This window comes from Mauremys reevesii, linkage group 1, assembly GCF_016161935.1.
Source record: "Mauremys reevesii isolate NIE-2019 linkage group 1, ASM1616193v1, whole genome shotgun sequence".
Lineage (NCBI taxonomy): Eukaryota > Metazoa > Chordata > Testudines > Geoemydidae > Mauremys > Mauremys reevesii.
In genome coordinates this window covers 15,798,672-15,824,862 of record NC_052623.1, presented here as the reverse complement: position 1 = coordinate 15,824,862, position 26,191 = coordinate 15,798,672, and the positions used below count along the sequence as shown (strand labels likewise).

At 51.1% G+C, this 26,191-nt stretch overlaps 1 protein-coding gene across 2 annotated transcripts; it reads left to right on the top strand.

Moving 5' to 3' along the window:
• Positions 1-1,157: 1,157 nt before the first annotated feature.
• Positions 1,158-18,377, top strand: KCNE3 (potassium voltage-gated channel subfamily E regulatory subunit 3). 2 transcript variants are annotated; one of them, XM_039520967.1, is made up of 4 exons: positions 1,158-1,218; positions 2,628-2,683; positions 15,159-15,401; positions 16,839-18,377. In XM_039520967.1, the coding sequence occupies exons 3-4, from the start codon at positions 15,388-15,390 to the stop codon at positions 17,164-17,166; spliced, it is 342 nt and encodes a 113-aa protein (XP_039376901.1). In that variant the 5' UTR covers positions 1,158-1,218; positions 2,628-2,683; positions 15,159-15,387; the 3' UTR covers positions 17,167-18,377. The 2 variants fall into 2 exon arrangements, with proteins under 2 accessions (XP_039376901.1, XP_039376908.1); XM_039520974.1 differs by lacking the exon at positions 2,628-2,683 and having other exon boundaries at positions 1,187-1,218.
• The last annotated feature ends 7,814 nt before the right edge of the window (positions 18,378-26,191 follow it).

The following is a 26,191-nucleotide window of genomic DNA, read 5'->3' as shown; positions in this document are numbered from 1 at the left end:
GCAATTGGTGTCACAGACCCCTCTAGGCCAAAGGGTGCCCAAGCTGGAGACAGCAGCAAGGGGTGATCTGGCATGGAGAAGAGGAACAGGAAAGACTAAGAGAACAGAAGAGGGAAATGCTGCATCAGCCCTTTCAGTGCCTCCTGACTTCACCAAGACTTTTGCATCCGTCCTAGTGACGACTCTGGCCAAGCAGGGGGTGGGGCTGGGGGCATATGACAGGGAGCCAGGATGCCAGGCCTGGGGGACGTATGCAGGGAGCCAGGACCCAGACCCTGGGGACGTGGCAGGGAGACAGGGACCCAGGCCCAGGGGACGTGGCAGGGAGCTGGGACCCTGTACCGGGGGGACGTGGCAGGGAGACAGGGACCCAGGCCCAGGGGACGTGGCAGGGAGCTGGGACCCTGTACCGGGGGGACGTGGCAGGGAGCCGGGACCCAGACCTGGGGGACGTGGCAGGGAGCCGGGACCCAGACCCCGGGGACGTGGCAGGGAGCTGGGACCCTGTACCAGGGGGACGTGGCAGGGAGCCGAGACCCTGTACCCGGGGACGTGGCAGGGAGCCGGGACCCAGGCCCAGGGGACATGGCAGGGAGCTGGGACCCAGACCCGGGGGACGTGGCAGGGAGCTGGGACCCTGTACCGGGGGGACGTGGCAGGGAGCTGGGACCCAGGCCCAGGGGACGTGGCACGGAGCTGGGACCCAGACCTGGGGGACGTGGCAGGGAGCTGGGACCCTGTACCGGGGGGACGTGGCAGGGAGCCGGGACCCAGACCTGGGGGACGTGGCAGGGAGCCGAGACCCTGTACCCAGGGGACGTGGCAGGGAGCCGGGACCCAGACCTGGGGGACGTGGCAGGGAGCCGAGACCCTGTACCCGGGGGCTGCTGGCAAATGGCAGGGAGCCGGGACCCCTCACCTAGGGGGACATGGCAGGGAGCTGGTGGGGCCGGGGTGCCCCTTGGGCTGAGGTACTGGAGGGGGCAGGGACAGCGATCGGGAGAGGAGCGCGGGCCCCGAGCAGGGGCAGAGGCTCCCCCCGGCGGCAGTGTGGGGCAGCAGCAGCAGGTGGCCCTGCCCCGGGACGGGCGGTGCCGGGGGCCGCTGCGCTCCCCTCCCAGCCTGGGCGGGGCTGGGCTGGGCTGGGACCGGGGCAGCGGCTCGGAGCGCGGCCCCACGTGCTGCAGCCACAGCCGGCGGGGAGCGAGCGAGCGGCGGGTGAGTGCGGGCGGGGAGTGGGACGGCGCAGCGCGGAGCCGGGGCTCGCTGCCCCCGCCACGGCCCGGGGGCTGGAGAGGTGCCGCAGGAGCCCCGAAGCCCCTCCCGGGAGACCCCCCGAATTTCCCCCCAGGGAACCCCATGCCCTGCCCCGGGGACCCCCCGATCCCCCCTGGGCTCCCCCTTCCCGTTCGCTTGGGACCCCTGACCCCACCCCCAGGGAACCCCCAAACCGCGATTAATCTTTCCCAGGGAGCCCCCAAACCAAGTCCTACGGGGACCCCCCCCCCGAGCCGCCATTCACCTTCCCCAGGGAGCCCCCATCTAGTGTCTCAGGGGACACTTGACTCTCCCTCCTTCCCCAGGGATCCCCGATTCCCCGCACTGTCCCAGGAGACCCTGACCCTCCTCCCGCACTTTCCCCATGGAGCTCCTGTCCCAGGGGACCCTCCAACCCCCCTGCACGTTCCCCCAAAGAGTCCTTGCCACCTGTCTTCAGACATCACCTACTACCTACTCCTTGACCCAGGGTCCCTCACCTGCCCCCCTCTCCCCAAGTCCCTCCCCTCCCACATCCCTGTGCCCCAGCCCCCCTGTCCGTTTGCTGCAGGAGGCACTGGGGGGTTCAGGGAGAACCAAACAGCTCAGGGGTCTCCCAGGGGTGACACATACCTGACGTGTGTGAGTTGTGGGAAGGGAGAGTTGTCCTCGTTGAGATGTTCTGCCCTGTGTGTGTTGTGCAGCGTGGCCTTTGCTTTGGAACTGGGGGGATACAAAGCCAGAGTGGGTGTGGATGACAAGCGATGCTGGGGCGAGGAGCGTATCCTAACAAAAGCACCTTTTCAGGCGCTTAACTTTTTCGCAGAAGTTTTAACATTTGGGCAAAAATAATTGTCATCCTTGTTGGCTCTGAATGTCCTCTGGAGGGAGCTTGGCAAAGCCTTGTTTAGCCACCCTTGTAGTAGCAGGGTGAGGGGAGGTATTTTTTACACTGAAGACTTTTCTCAGGGTAGAGGTAACTCTAGGTGTGCAGGCTAATAATTATTAGTTGTTACTTGACTGTCCTGTCTAGAGTGTGTGCAGGACTGCCCTCTACTGGATGGAGTGAGAACCACTCAACAGGATCATAAACATTATGCTGCTAATAGCTGAAGGAGATTCTCCTTTAAGCTCTTTGGGGGCAGGGACTGTTTTGTCCGGTGTTTGTACAGCACCTAGCACAATGATGTCCTGATCCATGACTAGAGCTCCCAGGCACTATCATATACAAATAACAATAAAAAGTGTGGGCTTGTGCTTTGGGAGCAGGAGGATCTGGGCTTTCACATGTCACAGTGAAGTTCTAAGTAGCTGTGGCATGCAGCATCATGGGCACTGGGAAATCTTACGTGACTATGGTTTTGTTACAGGAGACTAGAAATACTATATTGGGCATATGTAACTTGAACCAGCGTGGACCAATCAGGTTAGTTAGTTGGAACCTTCAGTATCAAAAGCATAAGCCTCTAACAATTGAATAAAGAATTAAATCCCTTAGGGCTTGTCTAGGCTGGGATAAAAAGTGTATTTTCAAAACGTGTTGATTAAAGCAATTTAGCCAACGTGTTTTCAAACCCTAGTGTTGTGGCCCGAACAAGAGGCATTTTAACAATTCCAGCTAACACACATTAAAATACAGCTTGTCCTGTCCACAGCAGGACTTTAAAATGTGTCAGCTAACTTGCTTTAAAGAGATGCCTTTTATGCCAGTCTAGATGTACCCTCGATTAGAAAATCACAGACTCTTCAACCCCTTCTGTGAATCAGCCACAAGAGGGGGACAAAGATTGACTTGTGGGGTTACTGAAGGTGATTATGCAGATCCCTCCCCCTATGTGGGTCGCTACCCCTTGAACTGAACTGTGTATTTCAATGATTAAATGCTCGCGTACATGTAAAGCCGGACACCACATGCATTAGCGAGTGGCTTAAACAAAATCCCCAGCCTTCAAACCCCTGGGATGTTTGGGAGTGTTAAAAATCCAAATGTCGCAAGGCCCTGCCAGGTCTAGCTCCTCAGTAGCAATCTGGGAGAGAGCCACGGGCTGGTCCCCTCTGCTCAGAGGAGGGTGGTGGAAAGGAACTATGGCTAGACACCAACAGGAAAGGAACCGAGGGGAGAAAGCAGCCGTGTGAGCTGGGATGGGAACCACTTGCCGGCGTGCTGAGGACCTCCAATAAAATGTGTTCATCAAAGGGGATCAGCAACACACAGCATCTCCCGGGAGTGGGAGGGCGAGTCCACCCGCCTCTCCTACATTGGGGGTTTGGGGAGTGGAAATCACCGTCCGAGGACAGATGCTAAGTTGAGTTTCCGCGGGAGAATGGAGGAGGATGTGAATCTTTCCGGGGGTTCTGTCAAACTCCTGCGGAAGTGAAACTCCAGGACAGGTGTGGGGTCATCACTGAGGCAGAGTTTAACAGAGGCTGCCTCTGGGTTGGCAAAAATAAACCCCACAGTTCCCTGTGGTGTAGATCCATAGATGGTAATAATGGTGAAAGCGCTTCCCGAGGCAGGGCTCAGCTGTTCCTAACCACTCTGCTGTCCAACCCTGCTCAGAGCGGTGTTGAACATCATACAGGGAGAAAAATGCCTGAGCCCTGTCTACACCATGGCTTCCATTCTTGCTCCTGCCAGTGGCTTCCATTCTTGCTCCATGTTTGATTTCTGCCAGCATAGTCCAGGCTAGAAGGATCAGCCCTGGAATTTTATGGGAGGTTTTAAATATATTATGACAAGGGCTCAGGGGTTACAGTCCTCTGTCTGAAAGAGGGTGGGACTTCCTGGCAGCAATCCACTGAGCTGGCAACAGGACAGGGCATGCAGGTAGGACAGATCGCATTGCCTGTATTTCTTCCCACTGCAGAATCAGAGTTTGCAAGAAAGCCACTCAATTTTCTGTAGCAATCGTTATTCAGTTTCTCATAACAACCCCTCGCTCCCCTGGCTCCAGTCCAGCATTTTAGAGCTGTACAGTTACATCTAACCTCACCTTACATTCCACACTCTGACAAGCCAGTTACCACCTGACTTAGCCGTAGTATCCAAACAGCCTCACAGCGCCAGGCTGTGTACAAACACTTAGCGAGGGATGGTCCTAGAGGCACGGATAGGTGAAGTTACTTGCCCAAGGTCTCATATCAGGTTAGTGGTAGTGGAGGAGAACCCAGATTGCTTGACTCACAGTCTGGGTTCTCCTCCTGGATCTACCATTAACCCGCATATGCCTCTTTCAGGCATTGCAGTGCGGGTGGGTCTTAAGGAAGGTTTTGAAGGAGCAGAAATAAAATAATAATAATAATAATAATTCCAGCCAGTGGTAGCAGAAACCTGTGAGGCTGGCGTTGTTGGCAGAGTGGAAGGAGTGAAGCTCTTTGCGGCATTAGTAACCTCACCGTTACGCTTACATTTATTTTTTTGTGATGGGCGGCATTTTTTTCGCTGACTAGGTGTTTTCTCCCCTCTTTACAGTCTGTGCTTTGAGCTGATTAATGCCCTTTGCACTGCTCTTAATTACATTGTTATGTCAGATTTTGTTACATTTTCACTAGTATATCTGGAAGCAGTGAAGCCATATCGAAATCCCTCTTTTCTTTGTAGAGTTTTTGACTGAATCACTTATAGTCCAGCAACTCAAATGAGATTGTCACTCTGCCTGCAGCAGCCGGCGCAATTAATTATTGCCAGACACATGCATCGGGAAGGGCCCATTTCCTTCAGAACGGCTGTAAAGGCGTTTCGGGGGGAAGAGCAGAGTGTGGTCGTAGTTGTCACCACTTGACCTCCCCGTTGCATAATTTGTTTTATTACTAAGGGTGTCGCCGGACGTGACTACACAGAGTTTTACTGCCATAACTGGGTTTCATTATTAAACCGAGCATTCTCTTCTTTAACACCTTAACGTCCTTCTGTACGTTTTCACAACCCCCAGCTGTTTAGTTCCCTCTCAACTCAGCAGGGTTTATTTGTCCAAAAGCCTTTTTTAACTTTTAAGGATTTTTTTTAATGATTTATTTTTGAAAGTGACGTTTTTTTCAGGGGCTCTAAGCTTATGGTTTGGTTTTTGCACTTGTTTTGTAACTTCGTACACTTTGCCGCAAAGCTGTACTCATTAAATATAGTCCTGGATGGGCGGCTGCTATTTACTTTGGATTTATGCAAATGGGTAATAGACATTGTTTTCCTCCTGCCTTTTTGAGAATTTTTGAACATTTCAGTGGCATTCAGAGGACCTCTGCTGTGCTCTGCCATGCATTCTTTTTTTCCCTCTCCAGTACCACTCTCTGGAGTTCCTTTTTTCACCCAATCCTAGTTTCCCTGTAATATTTTTGGGGAGTCCCTTCGATTTAACCTACTTTTCCAGTGTGGTGCTAACTTTATCTTTAAACCCTTCCAATGCCATCTCCTTTAACACTGGGTCACGACCCTTACTCTAAGGGGTGTATACGTTACCTGCTCCAGACAAGCGGATCTGAGTCGTGGCACCACCGTGTTGGGTTTCCCCTGAGACCTCATCGCCTCGATTCCCCAAGAACTCAGTTTGACTCCAGTCTTGTCACTCAGGTTCCTTTATTTGGCATACGGCCCAGCTAGGCTGAGTGGTTGAGACTCAAGTGTAGGGAGTGTGTATGGGGCGTACCACACGTCCAAAGTTACATAGCAAATCTCTTCCTTTATATACATTTACACGTTATTACTGTATGTTGCATCACACATTTTGGGACTGGCATGGTCGCATTCCAGAAACCAATCCCTGTACATATCAATTACAAGTGGAAAGTCAGAAGCAGCACTTGCCTACTTCAATATACAGTATTATATTTTGTTGCACCTGTTGTGATGAAGTGGGAATGTTCTTAATATTTTCTCTGAATACTGTGTGGGTGCCTCAGCTTCCTCTGCAAGGTGCCAACTGAAGGTGTTGGGGACAAAGATCAGGTGGCCGAGCTGGCTGGGAAGATGGACCTGACTGAGGGTCCTGTTTTCTGTACCCACAAGCTCTGTTCTAGACTGTGATCCTGTCATCTAATAAACCTTCTGTTTTACAGTCTGGCTGTGAGTCACATCTGACTGCGGAGTTGGGGTGCAGGGATCTCTGGCTGCCCAAAGCACACAGTGTGGAAGAGCATGCTGAATGCTCTGAGGTCAGACCCAGGAAGGTGTAAGCTTCTTGCCCTGGAGACAGTCTGCTCAGAGCCAGAGTCCTGACTGGCTTTGAAGGAGTGGTTCCAGAGCATCCCAGCATCCTCCTCTGGCCTTTGTCACACTGCCAGCAGATCGAGAGACATGATCATTCTCCTCTATTCAACATTGGTGAGGCCTCATCTAGAGTACCATGTCCAGTTTACATTGCAAAGAAGGATGTGGAAAAATTGGAGAGTCCAGTGGAGGGCAACAAAAATGATTAGGGGGCTGGAGCACATGACTTCTGAGAAGAGGCTGAGGGAACTGGGATTGTTTAGTCTGCAGAACAGAAGAATGAGGGAGGATTTGATAGCTGCTTTCAACTACCTGAAAGAGGGTTCCAAAGAGGATGGATCTAGACTGTTCTCAGTGGTAGCAGAGGACAGAACAAAGAGTAATGGTCTTAAGTTGCAGTGGGGGAGGTTTAGGTTGGATATTAAGAAAAACTTTTTCACTAGGAGGGTGGTGAAGCACTGGAATGGGTTACCTAGGAAGGTGGTGGAATCTCCTTCAAACCCCTGGCTGGGATGATTTAGTTGGGAATTGGTCTTGCTTTGAGCAGGGGGTTGGACTAGATACCTCCTGAGGTCCCTTCAAACCCTGATATTCTATGATACTCTAAATTGACCACCAAATTTAAGTAGCGTGTTTTTCCCGTCAGGTGAGGACTCTGGGGCAGGGCTGGGGATAAGGAACTTGGGGTGCAGACAGGCTGCCCCAGGGCTAGGGCCAGAGAGGACTCCCCTCCACCCTCCCTGGCAGCAGCAAGCTCCAGGGGAGGGACCCCTCCTCTCCCCAGTCACTGCACATGCTCCTAGGGTCCCTCTTAGGTCCAGAAAGCCGCCTCCCCTATGGTGGTGCTGCCACCCCTCACCATAGCCTCACTGGGGCCCAGCATGGTGCAGGAGTGGGGACTGCAGGGAAAATTCACCCAAGCCCCAGCTGCTCAGGTAGTGGTGTAGCCAGGTTCTAACATCAGGGGTGCCAGCCAACATATCCAATTACTAATCAGGTAGTAGGGTTTACAGTGCTATAACAAGAGATTATGCTATTATCATTATCCAGTCCTTGCACGCTACTATTTTGAATTAGTGATAATTAGAGAGAGAGAAAGAAGAAAGCTGAATTTAGAGAACAATTATTAACCAGATTCCTGGTTATCCACCGCCACTTTGCTCCAGCCCATGGCACAAAGCACCATAAACGCAGTAGAATCTGGCCAAGAGACTATTCACCTCAAATTGGCATCATCCCCGCCCCAGTCTCCACTATTCAGGATGTAGCTGAGTGAAAAGAAAACTCCTATAGAGCACTGTGCAGCCCCTGAGATCATTGCTGAGTTCTGAGCACTGGGGCTGCAGCTAGTCAGCAGTGAGACTGAGGAGACAACTGGGCACACAAAGCACCTTTACCCCCACTTCACAAGCTGCACTAAGCACCGTTTCACAGCCCCAGGTGCAACACTGAGGAGGGTAAGTGGGGAAAGTCGCTCCTTTGCCTCCTGGCCCTGCTGATCCTCAGCCTCCTCCGCTGAAGAGAGACCAGGAGAAAAACATCCCCTCTCCACGGGCACCAGCTGAGCTTCAGCAAATGCCGCCCCAGGTCTCAGAGCCCACCAACTGGGCAGCTGCGCGCGGATGGGCGCCCTCCTCCTCTCACCCGGGAGCCCGGCAACCAGCCGACCTACCTGCAGCCCCTGCAGGAGCCAGCTGGCAGCCACATGCAAGCCCAGTGCTGGCTGCCTGGAAAGGTGCTGATTTTGTAAATGTGCTAGAAATCCAGCTCCAGTTATTGGAGCCCTGAATATTCCTGGGGCTGCGCCTATGTCCCTGTATAGTGTGCACTGTCCATGCGCAACTTACTCTGTACCCCATCTTATGTTGCAGGCTTAGCTTATCCGTTATCTTGTCCATTATAAATGGTTTCCTGGGTGTCCCCCTTATCTTAACTAGTCCAGACGTTCTGTTTCCAGCCTGCTGATTCATTTACCTCCCTAATCCTGTCTCCCAAGAAATAAGGCTTTCCCCATGTTTTAGAACTTATGTCAAGTGAGGCCCACAACTCTCTCGTAGATCTGTCCTCTGAAAGCCCCTTTCCCTCCCTCCAGGGGACATTGTAAAGGCCAAAAGTATAATTGAGTTAAAAAAAGAATTAAAGAATTTCCCGGAGGATAGGTCCATCAATGGCTATTAGCCAAGATGATCAGGGATGCAATCCTCTGGATGTCCCTAAACGTTCAACTGCCAGGAGCTGAAACTGGACAACAGGGAAGGGATCACTCGATAATTGCCCTGTTCTGTTCATTCCTTCTGAAGCATCTGGCACTGGCCACTGTCAGAGGCAAGACACTAGGCTAGATAGATCATTGGTCTGGCCCACTATGGCTGTTCGTATGAAGTAGGAGATTCAAGATCCACTGAAATAAGGGCTTTCGAGCTGAAGCGAGCAAACATTTAGTTGAAATGGTTCCATGCAAAGAAGGGCTTGACATCCGATCTATTTTTTATCCTGTACCCCGCAGGCAGCTAACGACTTCTCCCTGTAAACTTTCTCAAGACCTGAAGAATCATAGAATCATAGAACTGGAAGGGACCTCGAGAGGTCAATTAGTCCAGTGGTTCTCAAACTGAGGCCGCTGCTTGTTCAGGGAAAGCTCCTGGCGGACCGGGCCGGTTTGTTTACCTGCCGCGTCCGCAGGTTCGGCCGATTGCGGCTCCCACTGGTCATGGTTTGCCGCTCCAGGCCAATGGGGGCTGCGGGAAGCAGCGTGGGCTGAAGGATGTACTGGCTGCCCTTCCTGCAGCCCCCATTGGCCTGGAGCAGTGAACCGCGGCCAGTGGTAGCCGTGATCGGCCGAACCTGTGGACACGGCAGGTAAACAAACCAGCCTGGCCCGCCAGGGGCTTTCCCTGAACAAGCAGTGGCCTTAGTTTGAGAACCAATGATCTAGTCCATCCCCTGCACTCATGGCAGGACTAATTATCTAGACCATTCCTGACAGGTGTTTGTCTAACCTGCTCTTAAAAATCTCCAGCAATGGAGATTCCACAACCTCCCACTGTTGACTCATATTTAGCTTGTGATCCACTATGATGCCCAGATCCCTTTCCGCAGTGCTCCTTCCTAGGCAGCTCTACGCTGACACTGTGTCGACCTAATGACATTGACCATGACTCTACGCCACTCGGAGAGGTGCCATTACTAAATCGGTGTAGGGAGGCACTTTACGTCAACGGGAGCCGAATTTAAGTGAAGACACTTCCACAGCTCCGTGGACGCAAGGCAGCTTAGGGTGATCTACCCCTGTGGTGTAGACCAGGCCTCACTTTGACTGAGGCATTAGAAAGGGGATTGCAACAGTAGGCCTGACAAGTGCCAAAGAGCTGTATGGATACAGCTCCTTAGCAGGTGACTAAGCCATTGACATCCCACAATATCAGTTTACCCTCTGACGGAACAGTTGCTGCATTCATGAGAGACATGGGCGGGTATTCAACTCCGCCCCCAGGCAGGACCCTGAAGAATGGAGACAATTTTCCTTTCCCTTGTTGCGAGAGCTGCAGAAGCCAGTGTCTGGCCCGGGCAGGAAGCGCAGGTGGACCAGCCCTGTTGGCATACAGAGCCTTGTTGTCCTTTCAGAGAGGTGTAGCTGGGAACTCGTTAGCGTGTGGGATTGGTTGTGAATTGCAACCCCTCCCAGCTCTAGGTCAGCAGTTCAAACCCAGCCTGGGCTGGGAGTTGGCTGATGGTTGCTACCATCTGATGCCTTACTCAGCCAGCTATGAAATAAACTCGGCCTTGGTCCTGGGTCTAGGCCACAACAATCACCCCAAGAAGTCAGGGGCTAACTTGGTCTCTTTCCCCTAGTGGGGAGATTGGTGGTTCCTCTAGGGTATGGCTGGGGCACATGAGTATGTCATCGGTCCATGCTTGTCTAATGTGGTTCTCTTCCTCTAGTGGCTGGACCACAGAGAATTATGACTTTTCCACTGCCTTTGAGCTAAGAGACCTCCCCCTCTGAGGGGCCACCACTTATAATGTGATACCCCTGAGCACGTGGGCAGCAGCAGGGCTTGAGCCTGTGGTCTCTGCGTCAAGCTGTCCTGCCGTGTCTTCAGAGCTTGAGTACCAACCTCAGGGCCGTCTGTTAAGAGCCAGGCACAAACTCCAGATTGGTGCTATACACAGGGCCAGTGTTCCCTCTAATTTTTCCCACCCATGTGCAGAATGAATTTTGTGATGTGCACCGATATGGAGGTGATGTGTGACACCATCATCTTCATATAGGTGCACATCACAAAATTCATCTGGTGGGGGTGGGGCCGAGGGGTTCGGAGTGTAGGAGCGGGCTACGGCCTGGGGCAGAGGGTTGGGGTGCAGGGGTGTGAGGGATGTGGCTGGGGGTGCGGGCTCTGGGGTGGGGCCGGGGATGAGGGGTTTTGGGTGCAGAAGGGGGCTCCGGGGCTCCGGCGGGGAAAGAGAACTCCCCCCAGCTCTCTCTCCCCACTGCAGCACCTGGGCTGGGGGGAGAGGCGCCTCTCCCTGCTGCAGCTCCAGGGCTGGGGCTGTGGGATAGGTGTCCCTCCCCCCGGCCACGGCAGGTCTGAGCCAGGACTGGGTTTGGGCTGCCTCTCTCCCAGCCACGGCAGGTCCGGGGCTGAGTTGGTTCTGGGGTTACAGGTGGAGGGTGTAAGGATGCTTGCTCTACTGCTACCTTTACTGTGAGCAGCGAGCGTCCATCGATAGAAGGGGCTGGATGACCCCTTTCACCAGCACGAGTCATTTAAAAATGCCTCACGGGTGTAACTGTAGAGGTATGATTATGCCAGTAAATTTCCCCGTGTAGACAAGCCCTTCGAGATGGCTTACTTCCGATGAGATGTTAAACCAAGGTCTCTTCTGCCCATCTCTGGGGCCAGGGAGAAGTGACCTTTTGCATGGACCTTTTCAAAAGAGATCAGGGATTAGCCTGGTACTGTGGCAAATGCTCCCTCCCTCCAGGGTCGGTGCAAGCCAGCAGCCCGCAGGAAGCAATAATATTGCTACCAAACTAGAATAGGAGCCCCTTGGCCGGGGCTTCTCCAGCCTCTTCGTTACGCAGATAGTGTGAAACTTCCTGGGGTGTATCACCTCCCCTTGCAACCCCCTACTGCTCCCCTGCTGCTCGCTCCTTCATCTCTCGAGTTCCATGTTTCATAGACTGCCAAGGGGGCTCAGCTGAGCACATCTGACTGGCGTCGCTGCAGGGCAGTTCCTTGGCAGGGAGGGACACGTGCTTCTAAAGGCAGCTGAGTCCAGGCAAACAAAGGACACTGACCCCGGTTTAAGCTCCGTGATGGCTGTGTGGAGAAGGTCTGTTGTTACCGTAGTGCTCCTGGGTGCTGTGGCCAGCCCTGTCTCTGACCTGCGGCAAGTGCCTCTGTGTGCCTGGGTCTAGCCTTGTAAAAGAGATGTGATGTGTCACCTCAGCGAACGGGCGGGGCAGGGACATTCATTAGTATAATTAGTGACACTTGCTGTGGATGGGTCTGTCTCCCTCTGCATGCGTTGATCAGAGAGGGCGGCTTGGGGGCCCTGCACATGCTTACAACTTATGGGCCAGCTCAGTTCCCTTCCTTGGCAACGGGACCAGAGTAAGGGGCAAACCGAGGCCTAATCTCCGGCTCCAGCAATGGGGCTGCTGTTTGCAGCTGGAACCTCTTGGCCAAATGCAAAATCCAGATCCAGGGTTTGCCTGCCACTGTTTCTAACAGGACTGACCTGTAGCTGCTTATTAGGGGCTTGTTACGTTAATAATATACATCGCTGCTGTATTTGTGAATAGACTTTAATATGCTGTAATGCGTCTCATTGGTTAATGCATTATGAGCCCCTGTGAATTCCTGTAGTGCCTCCTTGGGCCAGCCCCGCCAGGTGATCTGTAATAAAATACGATCATTAAATGCTTATGGGATCCAGTGAACTGGATTATTTGGCAAGAGTATGTCTTTAGCCAGCCTTTAAGTAGGAGCTGACCAGCTTTTTCAAGGCCAGGGCACGGTTAGGCCAAGCTGTGTTTATTGTCTCTGGTCTGGGTGTAAGGTATGGGCTGAAATGTTAGCCAGATTGGGAGAAGGACAGATTCCCATTGATGCTGATGGATGCACGTTGGACGCATGGTGCAGCTGGTGCTGAGCTCTGGGGCAGGGGAAGCAGAGGGAACATGATCTGCAGTAGTAAAGTCACCAGGAGCCCTGGCTGCATGACATCCTCCCCTTTCTCCACTGTCTGCGTCCCACCTCTGCCTGGGCTCAGCAGTTCCTTCCTTCGTCCGGTCACTGATCAAATGGAGGCGCTGAGCCCTCACTGTCGGTCATTCCTCGGCTCTTGTGACCCCTGAGTGCTGGGACATGGGGGACCAGTGATGCGAGGGAAGGAGAGAGGGCATTGCCATGTGCTAATAACCACATCATGATGTTCTGCTGCGGCTTTGGTGAGGGGCCGAACAATGGGCAGCTGCCGTCGTTTGTCTGGGAAGGAACAAAGGGCTGCAGCATCCGCGTGAGCGGGTGAAACTCCTCGGGTGGTTAAAGGAGGCCTTAACCCCCACCCCTTCCCCCGGGTGTAATCTGCCAAAGTTACCTCCTTGCAATGCAGCGGGAGAGCAGTTGTGAGCCTCTGCACTGATGGAGTTAGACCTGCTTACACCACACTTCAGCTTGGCCCTACCACTGACGGAGCTCTAAGTGCTTCCCAAACACTAGTGAATTGAGCCTCGCCGTGCCCTTACGTGGCAGGGAAGTATTGTTATCCCTTGGTCTCAGATGGGAAACTGAGTCAGAGAGCGGCTGCAGGACTTGCTTTGGGACATTCTGTGGTAGCGCTGGGAATAGAAGCCAGATCTCCTGAGCCCTAGTCCTGCCTCTGAGCTGCAAGGCCATCCTGGGCGGATCAGCTGACCAGCACAGACCTTGTGTGGTGGAGGGGAATCTCGGCCAGAGCAGCAGTGACCGTCCTGGGTCTGTGCGTCCTGTACAGCTGCACAAGGGCCTGTGCTGCTCAGGCCCCCACTGCTCTCACGCAACTGTCTGGCCAGCCAGAACACTGTGCCCCACGGCTGGGATAAGAACTGCAGCACTGAGGGCAGGCCTCCACTTAAAACACTGCGTCGGCACAGTTGCACTGCTGTAGCGCTTACGTGAAGACGCTCCTACACCCACAGGAGAGTTTCTCCCAGCGACGTAGTTAATCCACCTCCCCGAGAGGTGGAAGGTGTTGGTGGGAGAAGCTGTCCCATCGATATCGCGCTGTCTACACGAGGAGCTAGGTCAGTATAAGTGCGTCACTCAGGGAGGTGGATTTTTCACATCCCTGAGCGATGTAGTGATACCGATACAGGTCTGTAGAGTAGATGTGGCCTGACTCTGGGTCCTTCTCTTGGCCTGGCCCCGTTGGGATGTTGCTGAGAATCAGGACGACGAAGGCCTGACAGTGTCATGGTGGGTCCTGGGTCCCAGGAGCTGGTGGAGGTGGCAGCCATGATGGGGAATCTCGCTCCATTCCTGTTCTCCGGTCACTCAGCCAGCGGTTGTTGGCAGCTAGGTTCATCCTCTTGATTCGCCCCTTTTCCCCCAGAAAAGTGTTGGGTTTTTTTGAGGACCCAAGAAGGATGCGATGGGTGCAACAGCCCTTCCCGTCGTTAATTTGTTCACCAATTAGACCTAATTTCTGACACACCAATTTTGGTCCATTGATTTTCGGTCCAACCCTTCTCTTGGTTACCGGGCATGGCGTTAACACAGTCCCTGAGCGATATCAACAGGCCTTTTTGTTTGGACTCCTTCCCTCTCTGTGTCTTCCCTTTGCACCTTTCCCCATCGGCCTTTATTACTGTAGGTGAGGTGCTGGTGTAGGAACGTTCACTCCTTACAGCTGAACTCACAGCTAGGGTACATCTGTAGGCCCAGTTAGTACATTGGGCTTGATCCTGGGATCATCCTCCATGCTCCACAAGTCCTTGGGACTCAAGGGTGTTCGGCCTCACTCAGCAGTTGGGAGGAGGATCAAACCCTAGCAATTAGCCGTGATTAACTCCCTAGCTCGAGCTTCGAGTGCCCAATGCTGCCCCACTCTGCAGTGTTTCTGGGGGGCAGTTTAACTAGAGGGGCGCATGCTTTGGTGCTGCTGTGGGATGAGTGTATTGCACACGCCAGGTGCTCCTGGCATCTCACCAGTCCCCTCCTGCAAGGCCCCTGTGTTCACACTTCCACCCCCCTGCACCTCCACTCACGCCAGGGGCTCACCTTTCCCCAGATTCACTGTTCAATTAGTGTGACTTTTACATCCTTTCTGGTTTTCTTAGCAAATAGCGACATGTTGGGAAGGAGAGACCAGGTTTGATCAGGTGGTTTTGTTTTTTGTTGCATTACAACGGTGCTTCATGTGACAGTGTTCTGGGCGGGTTGTCTGCTGGGAGTGAAGCTCTGAATCAAAGAGCGTCAGTCTCCACCGCTTGCATTAAATCCATGAGCTCAATGGCTGTGGCACCATCAGAAATCTGTGGCCTAGCCACTAGAGGGGGGCAGAGAGCCACACATGGCCTGGGTTAAACTGGGACGCCAGTGGGTACCTGCCCCAGAGAGCTCTCCCGTTTTAATGTTTAGTGTAACTGAATGATAGTGCCGGTGAGAGGTGCCTGTTTGACAGCCCTGGAGACTCATCCTCTGTCTGTCCACAGGCAGCGACGGGATCAGTTCCTCCGCCCCACCCCACCAATGGGCCGAAGGTAGAGGGCTGCCACGCTGCAGGCCTACTCGGTCTCTGGCCTCTCTGAGAGTGACTGCCCCGAGGGGGCCTATCTGTGGACGTCTGTGACTTCTTGTGGGACCTTGGGGATCTCTGTACCTGTCCATCTCCACAGCGGGACGGATGCCAACACCACATGGCCCCTTCGTCTCGCTCTTTGGATGGGAGACGCTGTGTAAGTACAAAGAATTTACCCTGGCTTACCTGACATGGGGTTAGGCCCCCAGGGATGACTGCTCTCCGGCTGCACCAGCACACGGTGGACAGGGGCTGATTGCGCATCTGTCTAGCCAAGGTCTTCCACTGGTGCCCCTCCCAGCTGGGAGCACAATGAAGGGGGGGTGTTGTCGGCAATGTAGATCACCCAGTTACAGGGCCCCGTGGATGGAGGTGTAGACCTTGCCGGGTGGTCTCCTCTGTGTTGCACTCTGCTCCAGGGGTCTTCAGAAGGCAGGCTGAAGCTAGACCCCTGGGTGGGGAAGGAAGGGGCAGATCTGTAGCTTGTCACTCTTGGCCGAGGGAAAGTCCCCAGGGTGGCTACCAGAGGGGCGGTGCAAAGCAGGGAGCAGAAATACGAGGAGAACCTCTGCCGAGGCCCCCATGTGGTGAGAGATCACCAGAGCTTTGGTGTAGCCCAGTGTGGGAGACGGGGATGTGAAGCACTTTTGATGGGGGAAAATCCTTCCAGCTGTGCTGAACCCTACTAGCTTCCTGGCCCACCAAGCCTAAAGAGCCAGTTACTGTCAGTGGGCTCTACTTACCCCCTCCACACACACCTGTGCCCCAGCCCCCTGTACATCAGGGCATAGGGCTGGTGGATCCGTGTGGTCTGAGACCTTCCTGCCCCAGTAGCACCCTACCTCAACCCATCGTCAGAGCCATGCACAGCCCTGATCTGTAAGGCCTACGCCAAAGCTTCTCTACAGACTCCACAAATCCTGCCCCCTCCACCCTACAATGGACCCGTTGTGACTATCTTGCTGCCAGGGCCCACAGCAGCCCTAGAGGAAGGGAGCAGGATTTCCCTACATAAGAACAGGGGTTTTCCAAAATACACATGGCCAAAATGTCCCCACTGTGTGCTGTCTGGTTGCCGCGCCCCGCACCAGAGGTGGCTGCATCTCAGTGGCGCTGCGTGTCTGTGGCTGGTGATACGTTAGGATTACACTTTGGGACCCTTTGGGGGAAGGTGACATCACAATGTTACGTTATCTGGGATCTGCAATACGCGCAAGTTGTACGCTGGTGCTTATCAGCCAGTGTGACCGCAGGGCCTGTCTTGCAGCAGTGATGCTGTGTGACTTGTAAGCTCCCTCCAACCGTTGCGAAATAAACCGCGAGTGTCAGAGTCCGAGTCAACTGACTCAGGCTCGTGCTGCAGGACTAAAACTAGCAGGGAGACATTCGGGCTCGGGTCGGACCCACCCTGTCGCCAGGTTTCAGAGCCCAGGCACTAGCCCAAGCCTGGACGTCTACACTGCTATATGTAGCCCTGCTGCGCCATCCCAGGTACTTAACCCGGGTTCTGAGACTCGTTGCGTACGTGCCTCCTCCCTGCCCCCACCCCTGGAGAGGCCTGACTGACGTCACTTTTCCCCCTTTATCCTGGCAGAAAGTTTCCTGGGAGTTGCAAGGACATGGAGGTGGGGAATCTGACGGAGACGTGGTACCAAAGCCTGCAGTCAATGCTGAAGGCCCTGAACCAAACGCTTCACGGTGCCGTCCTGTGCCCACCAGACCAGGCCACGGGGCGGACAAATGGCAGTCACGTCAAGCTAGCCAGCAAGGACGACAATTCCTACATGTACATCTTGTTCGTGATGATCCTGTTTGCCGCCACCGTGGGGAGTTTGATTCTGGGGTACACCAAGTCCAGGAAGGTGGACAAGCGGAGCGATCCCTACCACGTGTACATTAAGAACAGGGTGTCTATGATCTGAGCAGGGCAGGGACACTGTTGCAAGGACATGCACAGCTACTGGCATCTGCCTCCGGTAGCAGGAGAAGCCCTTTTCCCTGGTCCAGTCAGACTCTTCTCGGAGGGGCCAACACACGGCTCTGTCTTGCTAAGGGACAGCCACGTGGACACATTTAGTGCAGAGGAGCAGTAGCAGGCGTGATCTTGCACACAGGCAGAGAGCGCCAGATCTTAGAGGCCACAGAATAGTCATGTGACAGCTCTGGACACTCGCCAGCAGGCCTGTCCTGGCTCACTCTGCACCAGTTGCGAAGTTCCCGCCAACCTCCTTCTCCTCCAAAGGAGCGTCTCCATTTACACCACAGGGCCCAGGGATAGGCTGATGGAAGGTCTTAAGTGTATCCCAGAATCCTTTGCTCCAGTGCAAAGGAGCATGGGATGCATGTGAGTGCTGTAAGTTCTCAATTATTGTGATGTTGGACGCCATATGAGATCGTAGCTAAATGGAGCCGGAGATCCAGATGCACAGTGCACACGGCTTAACAGCGAGTGGGCTCCTGGCTCGGGCAGACCATGACACAGTTTGGGGACTGGGTGGGAGCACAAGTGGAGGGCACCTCTTGTCTCCACCTAGAGTCCAGAACATTGGTGCTGGGACCCAGCATCGGTGTGTGGAGATGCCTCTGTCAACAGAACAGAGAATGAATGATTGGCGGATGAGCCAATCGGATGGTTTAATTTGTCCCTCCACATCCTATCAGCCTCTCGCTATGCATGTGCAGCCTGGAATCTAATGCAGCTCTGAATAGGGAGGTCTCCCATTCTCAGGGCAGCAGCCAGAGAACAAATCCGGGAGAAGGGAAAATATTCTGTGGGACTGATCTGGAGAGGGGCTGAGCGCCACGCAGCTCCCACTGATCTCTGTCCTGAGGGCCAAGAGGGTCTGTACACCACCGTGAGCCAAGCTGTCTTCCCTGCGTTGGGTAAACGGTTGTGCATTTGAATAAATCCTTGGCCACGTAGCGCAGACAGTTGTTGGCTACTCAGAACTTCCTGGGGACAGCAGAGATGGAGCTCAGTTCCTCCTGTTCCAAAAGCACAGGCTTCTACATTTGTAGCTGAAAGAGACTTGTTAGCAATAGAGGGCCTGTGATATACAGTTGTAGTAGCTGGATTTTATGTTTGTATTTTGTATAATTTAAAATGAAAAATAAAGAAGAACAATGTAGCATGTATTAAATGTATTGGTGTATGATTTGACCATATCCTGCCAGCCACCCTTTTTGAATAGCAGAAAAGAATGGCCTAAGGGGCCATTTGGTAAAGCTGCATCAGTTGGAATCTGTGTCTGGGCTGATTTCAAGGAAGTAACAGATGTTTTAAGGTCACCACTTTGTTGTATGTTTAGCATTTTAAAATCAGTAAAAGAATGCCATGAGTGTTTTCTTTTGCATTGCAACTTGATGGTTCTGTTCAAAATGGTCTGTGTAAATTAATTCTGTTTTGTGTGTAAATAAGAAATGTGGGTGTTAAGAGCTAAGTGTGAAGGCTATCGCTGAACCAGATGTTGTAGGAAGGAACCGGAGACAGACGCAAGGACGCCAGGAGGCTGCAACACGCCCCGATTGAAATGTCAGAGGAGGGCAGATTAACAACTCTAAAAATGGGACAAGCACCTACCAATGGGGACAAAATAGTTGTGATCAAAACCAGCCTGGGGTAACTCCCTAAAAAAATTCATAAAAAAAACAAAATAAAAAGTAAGAAGGGAAATTTAAGAAACCAAGCACTCATCAAACAACAATTGATTACAGCACGATGGTGCAAAACTCCGTGGTCCCAGTAAAGGAAAGTCACTATGTATCACTTGCCATGAAACTTTGAGTTCGTCCTGCCAAGACTTCCCCGGAACATCATGTCGTGACCGACAGAACCCAGCTCCTCCCTAACCGTGATCAACCTAGCTGGCCACCAGATTGATCCGGACTCTAAACTGGTAACTATAACATCGCCTGGCGGGACAGCGTGTGTGTGTGGCGGGGTGTGTGTGTGATTGAATGCATATGCTAATTGTTGTATCTTCAATAAACGCGGCGTATTGCCGTTTCCCCTGAAAAAGATCCCGTGGGCTGCTTCTAAGCATAACAGTTTTGGGTGGAGAATTGCAAAAGGGGGAAGACCTGCACTGTGATTGTTGAACATACAGTAACTTCTCACTTAACGCTGTAGTTCTGTTCCTGAAAAATGTGACTTTAAGTGAAATGATGTTAAGCGAATCCAATTTCCCCATAAGAATTAATGTAAATGGGGGGGGTTAGGTTCCAGGGCAGCTTCCCCTACTCTGCAAGCACCAGAGGCAGGGGGTTCAAACTTCAGCCCGCCCACTCCAGCCCTTCCCCCAAGCCCCCACCCTTGACCCGCCTCTTCTCCCCCCCACCTCCTCCCCCTTTACTTCACACGCTGGGTCCTGGGTCCTCCCCCCTCCCTTCTAAACACTGCAAACCAGCTGATTGCTGCATTTGGGAGGCAGAGGAGGGAGGGGGGAGGCACGCTGAGTCCTGGCTCCTCCCTCCTGCCCGTGGCAATCAGCTGGCTTGCTGCATTTGGGAGGCAGGGGGAGTCTGTGCGCCGAGTCCTCACTCCTCCCCCCTCCCTCCTGCCCAGGGCAATCAGCTGGCTTGCAGCATTTAGGAGGCAGGAGGGAGGGGGGAGGAGCGAGTATTTAGCGCAGGCTCTCCCTCCCTCCTACCTGCCTGCCTCCTGCCCGGGGCAATCAGCTGGCTTGTGGCGTTCAGGAGGCAGGGGAGAGGGGGGGGAGCCTGCGCGCTGAGTCCTTGCTCCTCCTCCTCCCTCCTGCCTCCAGAATGCCGCAAGCCAGCTGATTGCCTCGGGCAGGAGGCGGGGGGAGAAGGGGGAAGGTGCGGATCCGTAGGGTCTGCTGGCAGGCAAGAGGCGCTGGCGGGGGGGGGGGGAGGGAGGCTGTCAGCTGTGGGGAAAGCAGGCAGCCAAACAACGTAAGAGTGGAGCATTGCACAACTTTAAATGAGCATGTTCCCTAATTGATCAGCAACGTAACAACGTTAAGTGGGACGACTTTAAGTGAGGAGTTACTGTACTGCTAAATATTGCTAAAAGGTTATACCATCCGTATAAAGTGATAGATCATTCAGGTGTGCACATCCCCGGTCGTAGAAGTGCTGGCAATAGGGGGAGGATTAGAGTCCTCACTCCGATCCATCTGTCGGGGAAAACTATACACATAAGGTATATACAAACTGTCTAGGTATATACACCCATGGTCGTAGAGGTGCCAGGCCATAATGGGGAGGATTAGAGTCCTCGCTCCTACCTGTCTGTCGGGGAAAAATTGCATACGTGAATATACCCTCGGTCGTAGCAGGATCGAGCCCAAAAGGTAGGGGGCTTAGCGTTCTCCCCTCCTGCTTTGTCAGGCAGAGTTTTTAGTGGGTATAGACTTTTTGTGTTTTGTAAGCCCCAGCACAAGCGCCAGCAATTGAGTAGATTTCTGTAAGACATCAGTCTGAAGGATACAGGAGGGTGGGATATTGTTGTGATTTCACAGTTTAAAAAAAAATGTTTCAGGAAAGGGACCAGGAGAGGTGGGGGCTAGTTGAGGAGCCCACCCTCCTTGCTAAATTGGTAGTGGAACAAAGCCTGTGTCCATGAAAAGGGACGGTTCAGCAAGGAAAGCAGAATTGGGCCCAAAGAAGCAGGCAGGCAACAAATTAAAAAAAAAAGGGGAAAACAGGTTGGAAAGCCTGAGGGCATCGTGGCAGGAGTAAGGGAAGCAGTAAGTACAGGCATGGGGAATTCAGATCCCTGGAACACTACTTGGAATGGTGAAATCTGAGTTGATGAAGGTGTCAGTTTGGGAGCTAAGCACGTGATTTAAGGAAAGAGAGTGAGAAGTGAACTCTGCAGAGGCTGGAGGGAATTAAGCAGTTGAACACTGTAAAAATGTTAAAAAGGAAAAGTGTTATAGAAGGAGAATTTTTGGATTCTTTGCAGCCATTCTGAAGGAGAAATGGGCCCTTTTCCAAAGGAATGTCTATAAATAAGCCAGGCAAAGAGACTATCTGATTTACATAATTTGACTATGGACAATTTAGTTAAATTCGCTAAAAGAACATAAGGGGTTTCTATTGGAACTTAACTGCCCCCAAATGTATACAAATGTAATCTATGTACAGCTGTGTAAAAATTAAAGCAGTGTAAGGAATGTTAAGAAAAAAGAATATGTGTGTATAAATATATTGTGTAAATATGTGGCGTGTTTAGGACCTAAATCAACACTCCTGGTTGTAAAACTCTTGTTTTGTAGGTTTAAGATGAATTGGTTTTGTTTTTAAATAATATCACTAAAATCCATTTGAATCCTTCCTTCAAAGTTGCAAAACTGAGAAACACTTTTTTGCCACACACTGTTTGGCTTTGGTATTTAGCATTTAACCCTTAAGGTACCTTACTGCTTTATAAGTTCAATATCTTTTTAAAAGACCAAAGTCGTGGCTGCAGCAGGGCAGTCAAACTCAGGAGAATGGGGAAAAAATTCTGGATTTGTTTTTTAGTACCAAAATAGCAAATAAGAGTTGTAGTAAAAATAAATAAATAAAATTAAAATTAAAATTAAAAAAATGACAGTGCCCCAGACAGAGCCTTAAGGTGGCTCTGTGTAATCAAACTGTCACTTTGATAAGAGTACATAAAAACTCTGTGAGCACAAAAGAAACAGTTACACCTTATGTACAAATTAACATGGCTAATGTTATGAAAGTTAAGCTATGGAAGGGACGTGCGTTTTCCCCAAAATGTGCAGTGTATATTGTCGAAGGGGTAAAAGAAATGCAAAAGCATACCATATGACTTAATTAAAATCCTATTAGTGCTCCAAAGGGAGCCACACTAGGTTGTTTTCTCTTTCAGATCACTGGGTGTTTTGGAAGCAGGAGTTCAAAGTGTAAAGTAATCAAAATTCTGGTGGAAGTTGATGGTGTCTGTAGCAGGGTGGTTACCCTGCTCCTGCCCTGAAGGGGTTAAAGCCAGCCCTGGGAGAGGGCTGAGGCTGGGAAGGAAAGCCTGGGCTGATTGGGGAAGGCAGGAACAGATGGGGCCATGTCCCAATCAGGCCCAGCTGGTCCCTATAAGAGGCTGTGAGCCAGAAGCCCAAACAGTCTCCCTCTGCCTGTAGCGGGAGAAGGGCCTGGCTGCAGGGAGCTGGAGACAGGGTACCTGAGTGGAGCAGGGCTGGGGGAAGGCAGAGGAGCTGGGAAACCCCAGCCTGGAAAGCCCCAGGCTGTGGCCTGGCATTGGGCCAACAGGTACTGGGGGTTGCAGAGGGCAGCCCAGGGGTAGGCCAAGGCAGCAGGTCCAAACCCTCCTTGCCAGTGATGAGTGGCTGATACTGCAGTCTGCCCCAGGGTGTGGGGCTAGACAATGACTGGCAGTAGCCATATACTGAGGTGAGGTGGGGATAGTGGGTGGGGGTTCCCCTGGGAGGGGGAGACCCTGAGGCTGAAAGGGGTTACTGCCAGGGGGCAGCACCCCAAGTAAACAGGGCACTAGGCTCTAGGGAGGGACACGGGGCCAGAGGACAGGCAGATCACCAGCCTGCAGAAGGCGCTCCAGAGCTGGAAGAGCTAATTCCCAGAAGTCACCAGCAGGAGGCGCCGCAGGGGTGAGTCCACTCCTCTACAGTGTCCCTTTTAAGACAGAGTCTCTCAACTGCTGATGGCTTTGGATCCAAAAGCAAGTGTCAATGCAGGTTTCAGAGTGGTAGCTGTGTTAGTCTATCAGCAAAAAGAACGAGGAGTCCTTGTGGCACTTTTAGAGACAAACAGATTTATTTGGGCATAAGCTTTTGTGGGCTAAAGCCCACTTCATCAGATGCATGCAGTGGAAAATATAGTAGGAAGATATATAATTTTCAGAGAACATGAAAAAAATGGGTGTTGCCATACCAACTCTAACGAGACTAATCAATTAAGGTGGGTTATTATCAGCAGGAGGAAAAAAAACTTTTGTAGTGATAATCAGGATGGCTCATTTCAAACAGTTGACAAGAAGGTGTGAGTAACAGTAGCGGAAAAATTAACATGGGGAAATAGTTTTTAGTTTGTGTAATGACTCATCCACTCCCAGTCTTTATTCAAGCCTAATTTAATAGTGTCCAGTTTGCAAATTAATTCCAGTTCTGCAATTTCTCATTGGAGTCTGTTTTTGAAGTTTTTTTTGTTGTTGAAGAATTGCGACTTTTAGGTCTGTAATTGAGTGACCAGGGAGGTTGAAGTGTTCTCTGACTGTTTTTTGAATGTTATAATTCTTGACGTCTGATTTGTGTCCATTTATTCTTTTGTGTAGAGACTGTACGGTTTGGCAAATGTACATGGCAGATGGGCATTGCTGGCCCATGATGGCATATATCACATTGGTAGATGTGCAGATGAATGAGCCCCTGATGGTGTGGCTGATGTGATTAGGTCCTATGATGGTGTCCCTTGAATAGATATGTGGACAGAGTTGGCATCGGGCTTTGTTGTAAGGATAGGTTCCTGGGTTGGTGTTTTTGTTGTGTGGTGTGTGGTTGCTGGTGAGTATTTGCTTCGGGTTAGGAGGCTGTCTGTAAGCGAGGACTGGCCTGTCTCCTAAAATCTGTGAGCGTGAGGGATCATCCTCCAAAATTTATTCACCTTCAGACACATACAGAAATTGAAGTAAATGAAGTAGAAGGAAGAAAGGATGAGGAAGTTACAAACAAGTTACAGTATGGAGACCCAGCTTCATGGCCCAGATGTGATGACAGTGTGCGGCAAATTCTTGTGCAACATGAACCTGAACAAGTTCATGAATTTCCCTTCCCTAAGGATGGAAATAAAAGAAAATTCTCTGCTCAGCATTACAAGAGGAACTCATTAATGGGGAAGAAATTCATCTAAACTGGTTACAATATTCAGTGTTGAAGGACTCTGTTTTGCTTTTGCTGCAGGTTGTTAGAAATCAAGCAATTGGTACATCACTTACTGAAAATGGTTTGAAGGACTGAAAAAACATGTCTTTACTTCTTTCATGTGAAGAGAGAATTACAGAACAAAATTGGAAAGAACTTGAATTATGATTGAAAAAAGGAAAAACTATCGATGAAGAAAATTTGTGTGATCAGGTAAAAAGAATATTGGCAACAAATATTAGAGCATCTGATTGTTTGTTTCAGTGAGAGTTCTCGGTGGGCAAAATTTAGCATTCCATGGCCATGGTAGAAATGAAAAATTATATACTCCAGGTAATGGAAACTTTTTAAAATTTGTTGAATACCTAGCTTTGTTTGATTCAGTCATGATGGAGCATCTACGTAAAATAACTGATCATGAAACAAAGGTTCATTACTTAAGAAAAAATATGCAGAAGAACTGATTCAAATCCTAGCAAATGCCATTAAAAAGAAAATTGTAGAAGCTGCCCATTCTGCAAAATACTTTTCAATAATACTGGACTGTACACCAGATGTGAGTCATGTTGAACAAATGACGATGATCATTCGTTTTGTGAATATGGAAAAGTCTGCAGATGAAGATAACGTTGAAGTGCTCAAAGTTCATTTTTTGGGTTTTGTACCACTGAAGGAGATGACTGGAGCATTTATGATTGAAACTATTCTACAAGAGCTTGAAACAGTGTCATCTGTTGAAAACTTATGTGGCCAAAGCTATGATAATGGGAGTAATATGAAGGGTAAAGGCAATGGTGTGCAAAGGAGAATGATGGAAATCAATCCTAGGGCCTTTTTCGTTCCTTGCAGTGCGCATTCTCTGAACTTAGTTGTCAATGTTGCTGCTAGATGCTGTTTGGAAGCAAGCAGAAAACTAAAAATATTCTGGAGGAATTCAGAAGTGATGAAGGGTTTAAAAGAACACTGGTAGAGTCTCTTGAGCCTGCTGAAGAAATAGACTTTCCGACAGAATTTGAAGCAGAGCCAGTTCGGATTCGGCAAAAGAAACAGCATATGAAGGACGAGACACACCCATTCAGAACCCAAAAGAAAGGTTCAAAGTGAATTTCTACTTTGCAGTCCTTGATACTGCTATTCACTCGGTTGATGAAAGATTTCAACCCATGCAGCAGCTAGAGTCAATATTTGGCTTTCTATAGGATATCCACAGCTTGCAAAAGAAAACAGCAAAACAGATAAGAGAATTTTGTATAAAAATGGAGTTGGCATTGACTCATGAAAATTCAGAAGACATTGATGCTACAGATTTGTGTAGTGAGCTTCAGACTTTTTCCAGATGACTTAAAAAACATTCCACTCCTGAAGTTTGTTTCTGAAAATAAACGCACAGACAGTTTTCCAAACATTTTTATAGCAATACACATTCTTTTAACTTTGTCAGTTTCCATAGCTAGTGGGGAACGTAGCGTCTCCAAGTTAAAATTGATAAAAACATCTGCGTTCGACAATGGTGCAAGAGAGACTTGTTGGACTTGCCACAATGTCAATAGAGCATGAAAGAGCTGGAAAACTGCATCTGAAAGAACTAGTGACTGAATTTTCAAAACTTAAAGCAAGAAAACTCATGTTTTAAGAGCACAGAGTGTTTTTTATTCGGAGTGTTTTGTAAATACAAGTTAAAGTTCATTGAAGAGTTTTCTTCTTTCTTTCTATATCAGATGTGGTGGTAATGGCAGTTAAAAAGCAGGCTCGCGTAATGGATGATTTTGGATTTGTAATAATAATTATAATTAACATTTTTAATGCATTTTTATTTGAAATCGGACCCAGAACCTCTGTCCGATCCAACCCCCCCCCACCCGCTCCCTGTCTCCAGGACTCCCTGTCCCTGCCTTATCCAACCTCCTCCCTTCCCCCCGGCCTCTTACCATGCTGCTTACCCCTGCCGGAGCCACGCCGGGGCCAGGCCAGAGCTGCACCGCCCGGCCAGGGCCAGAGCCGCGCCGCCTGGCCAGAGTAGGAGCTGGGGCCGGGCCGGAGCCGTGCTGCCCGGCCAGAATCGGGGCCGGGGCCAGGCCGGGCC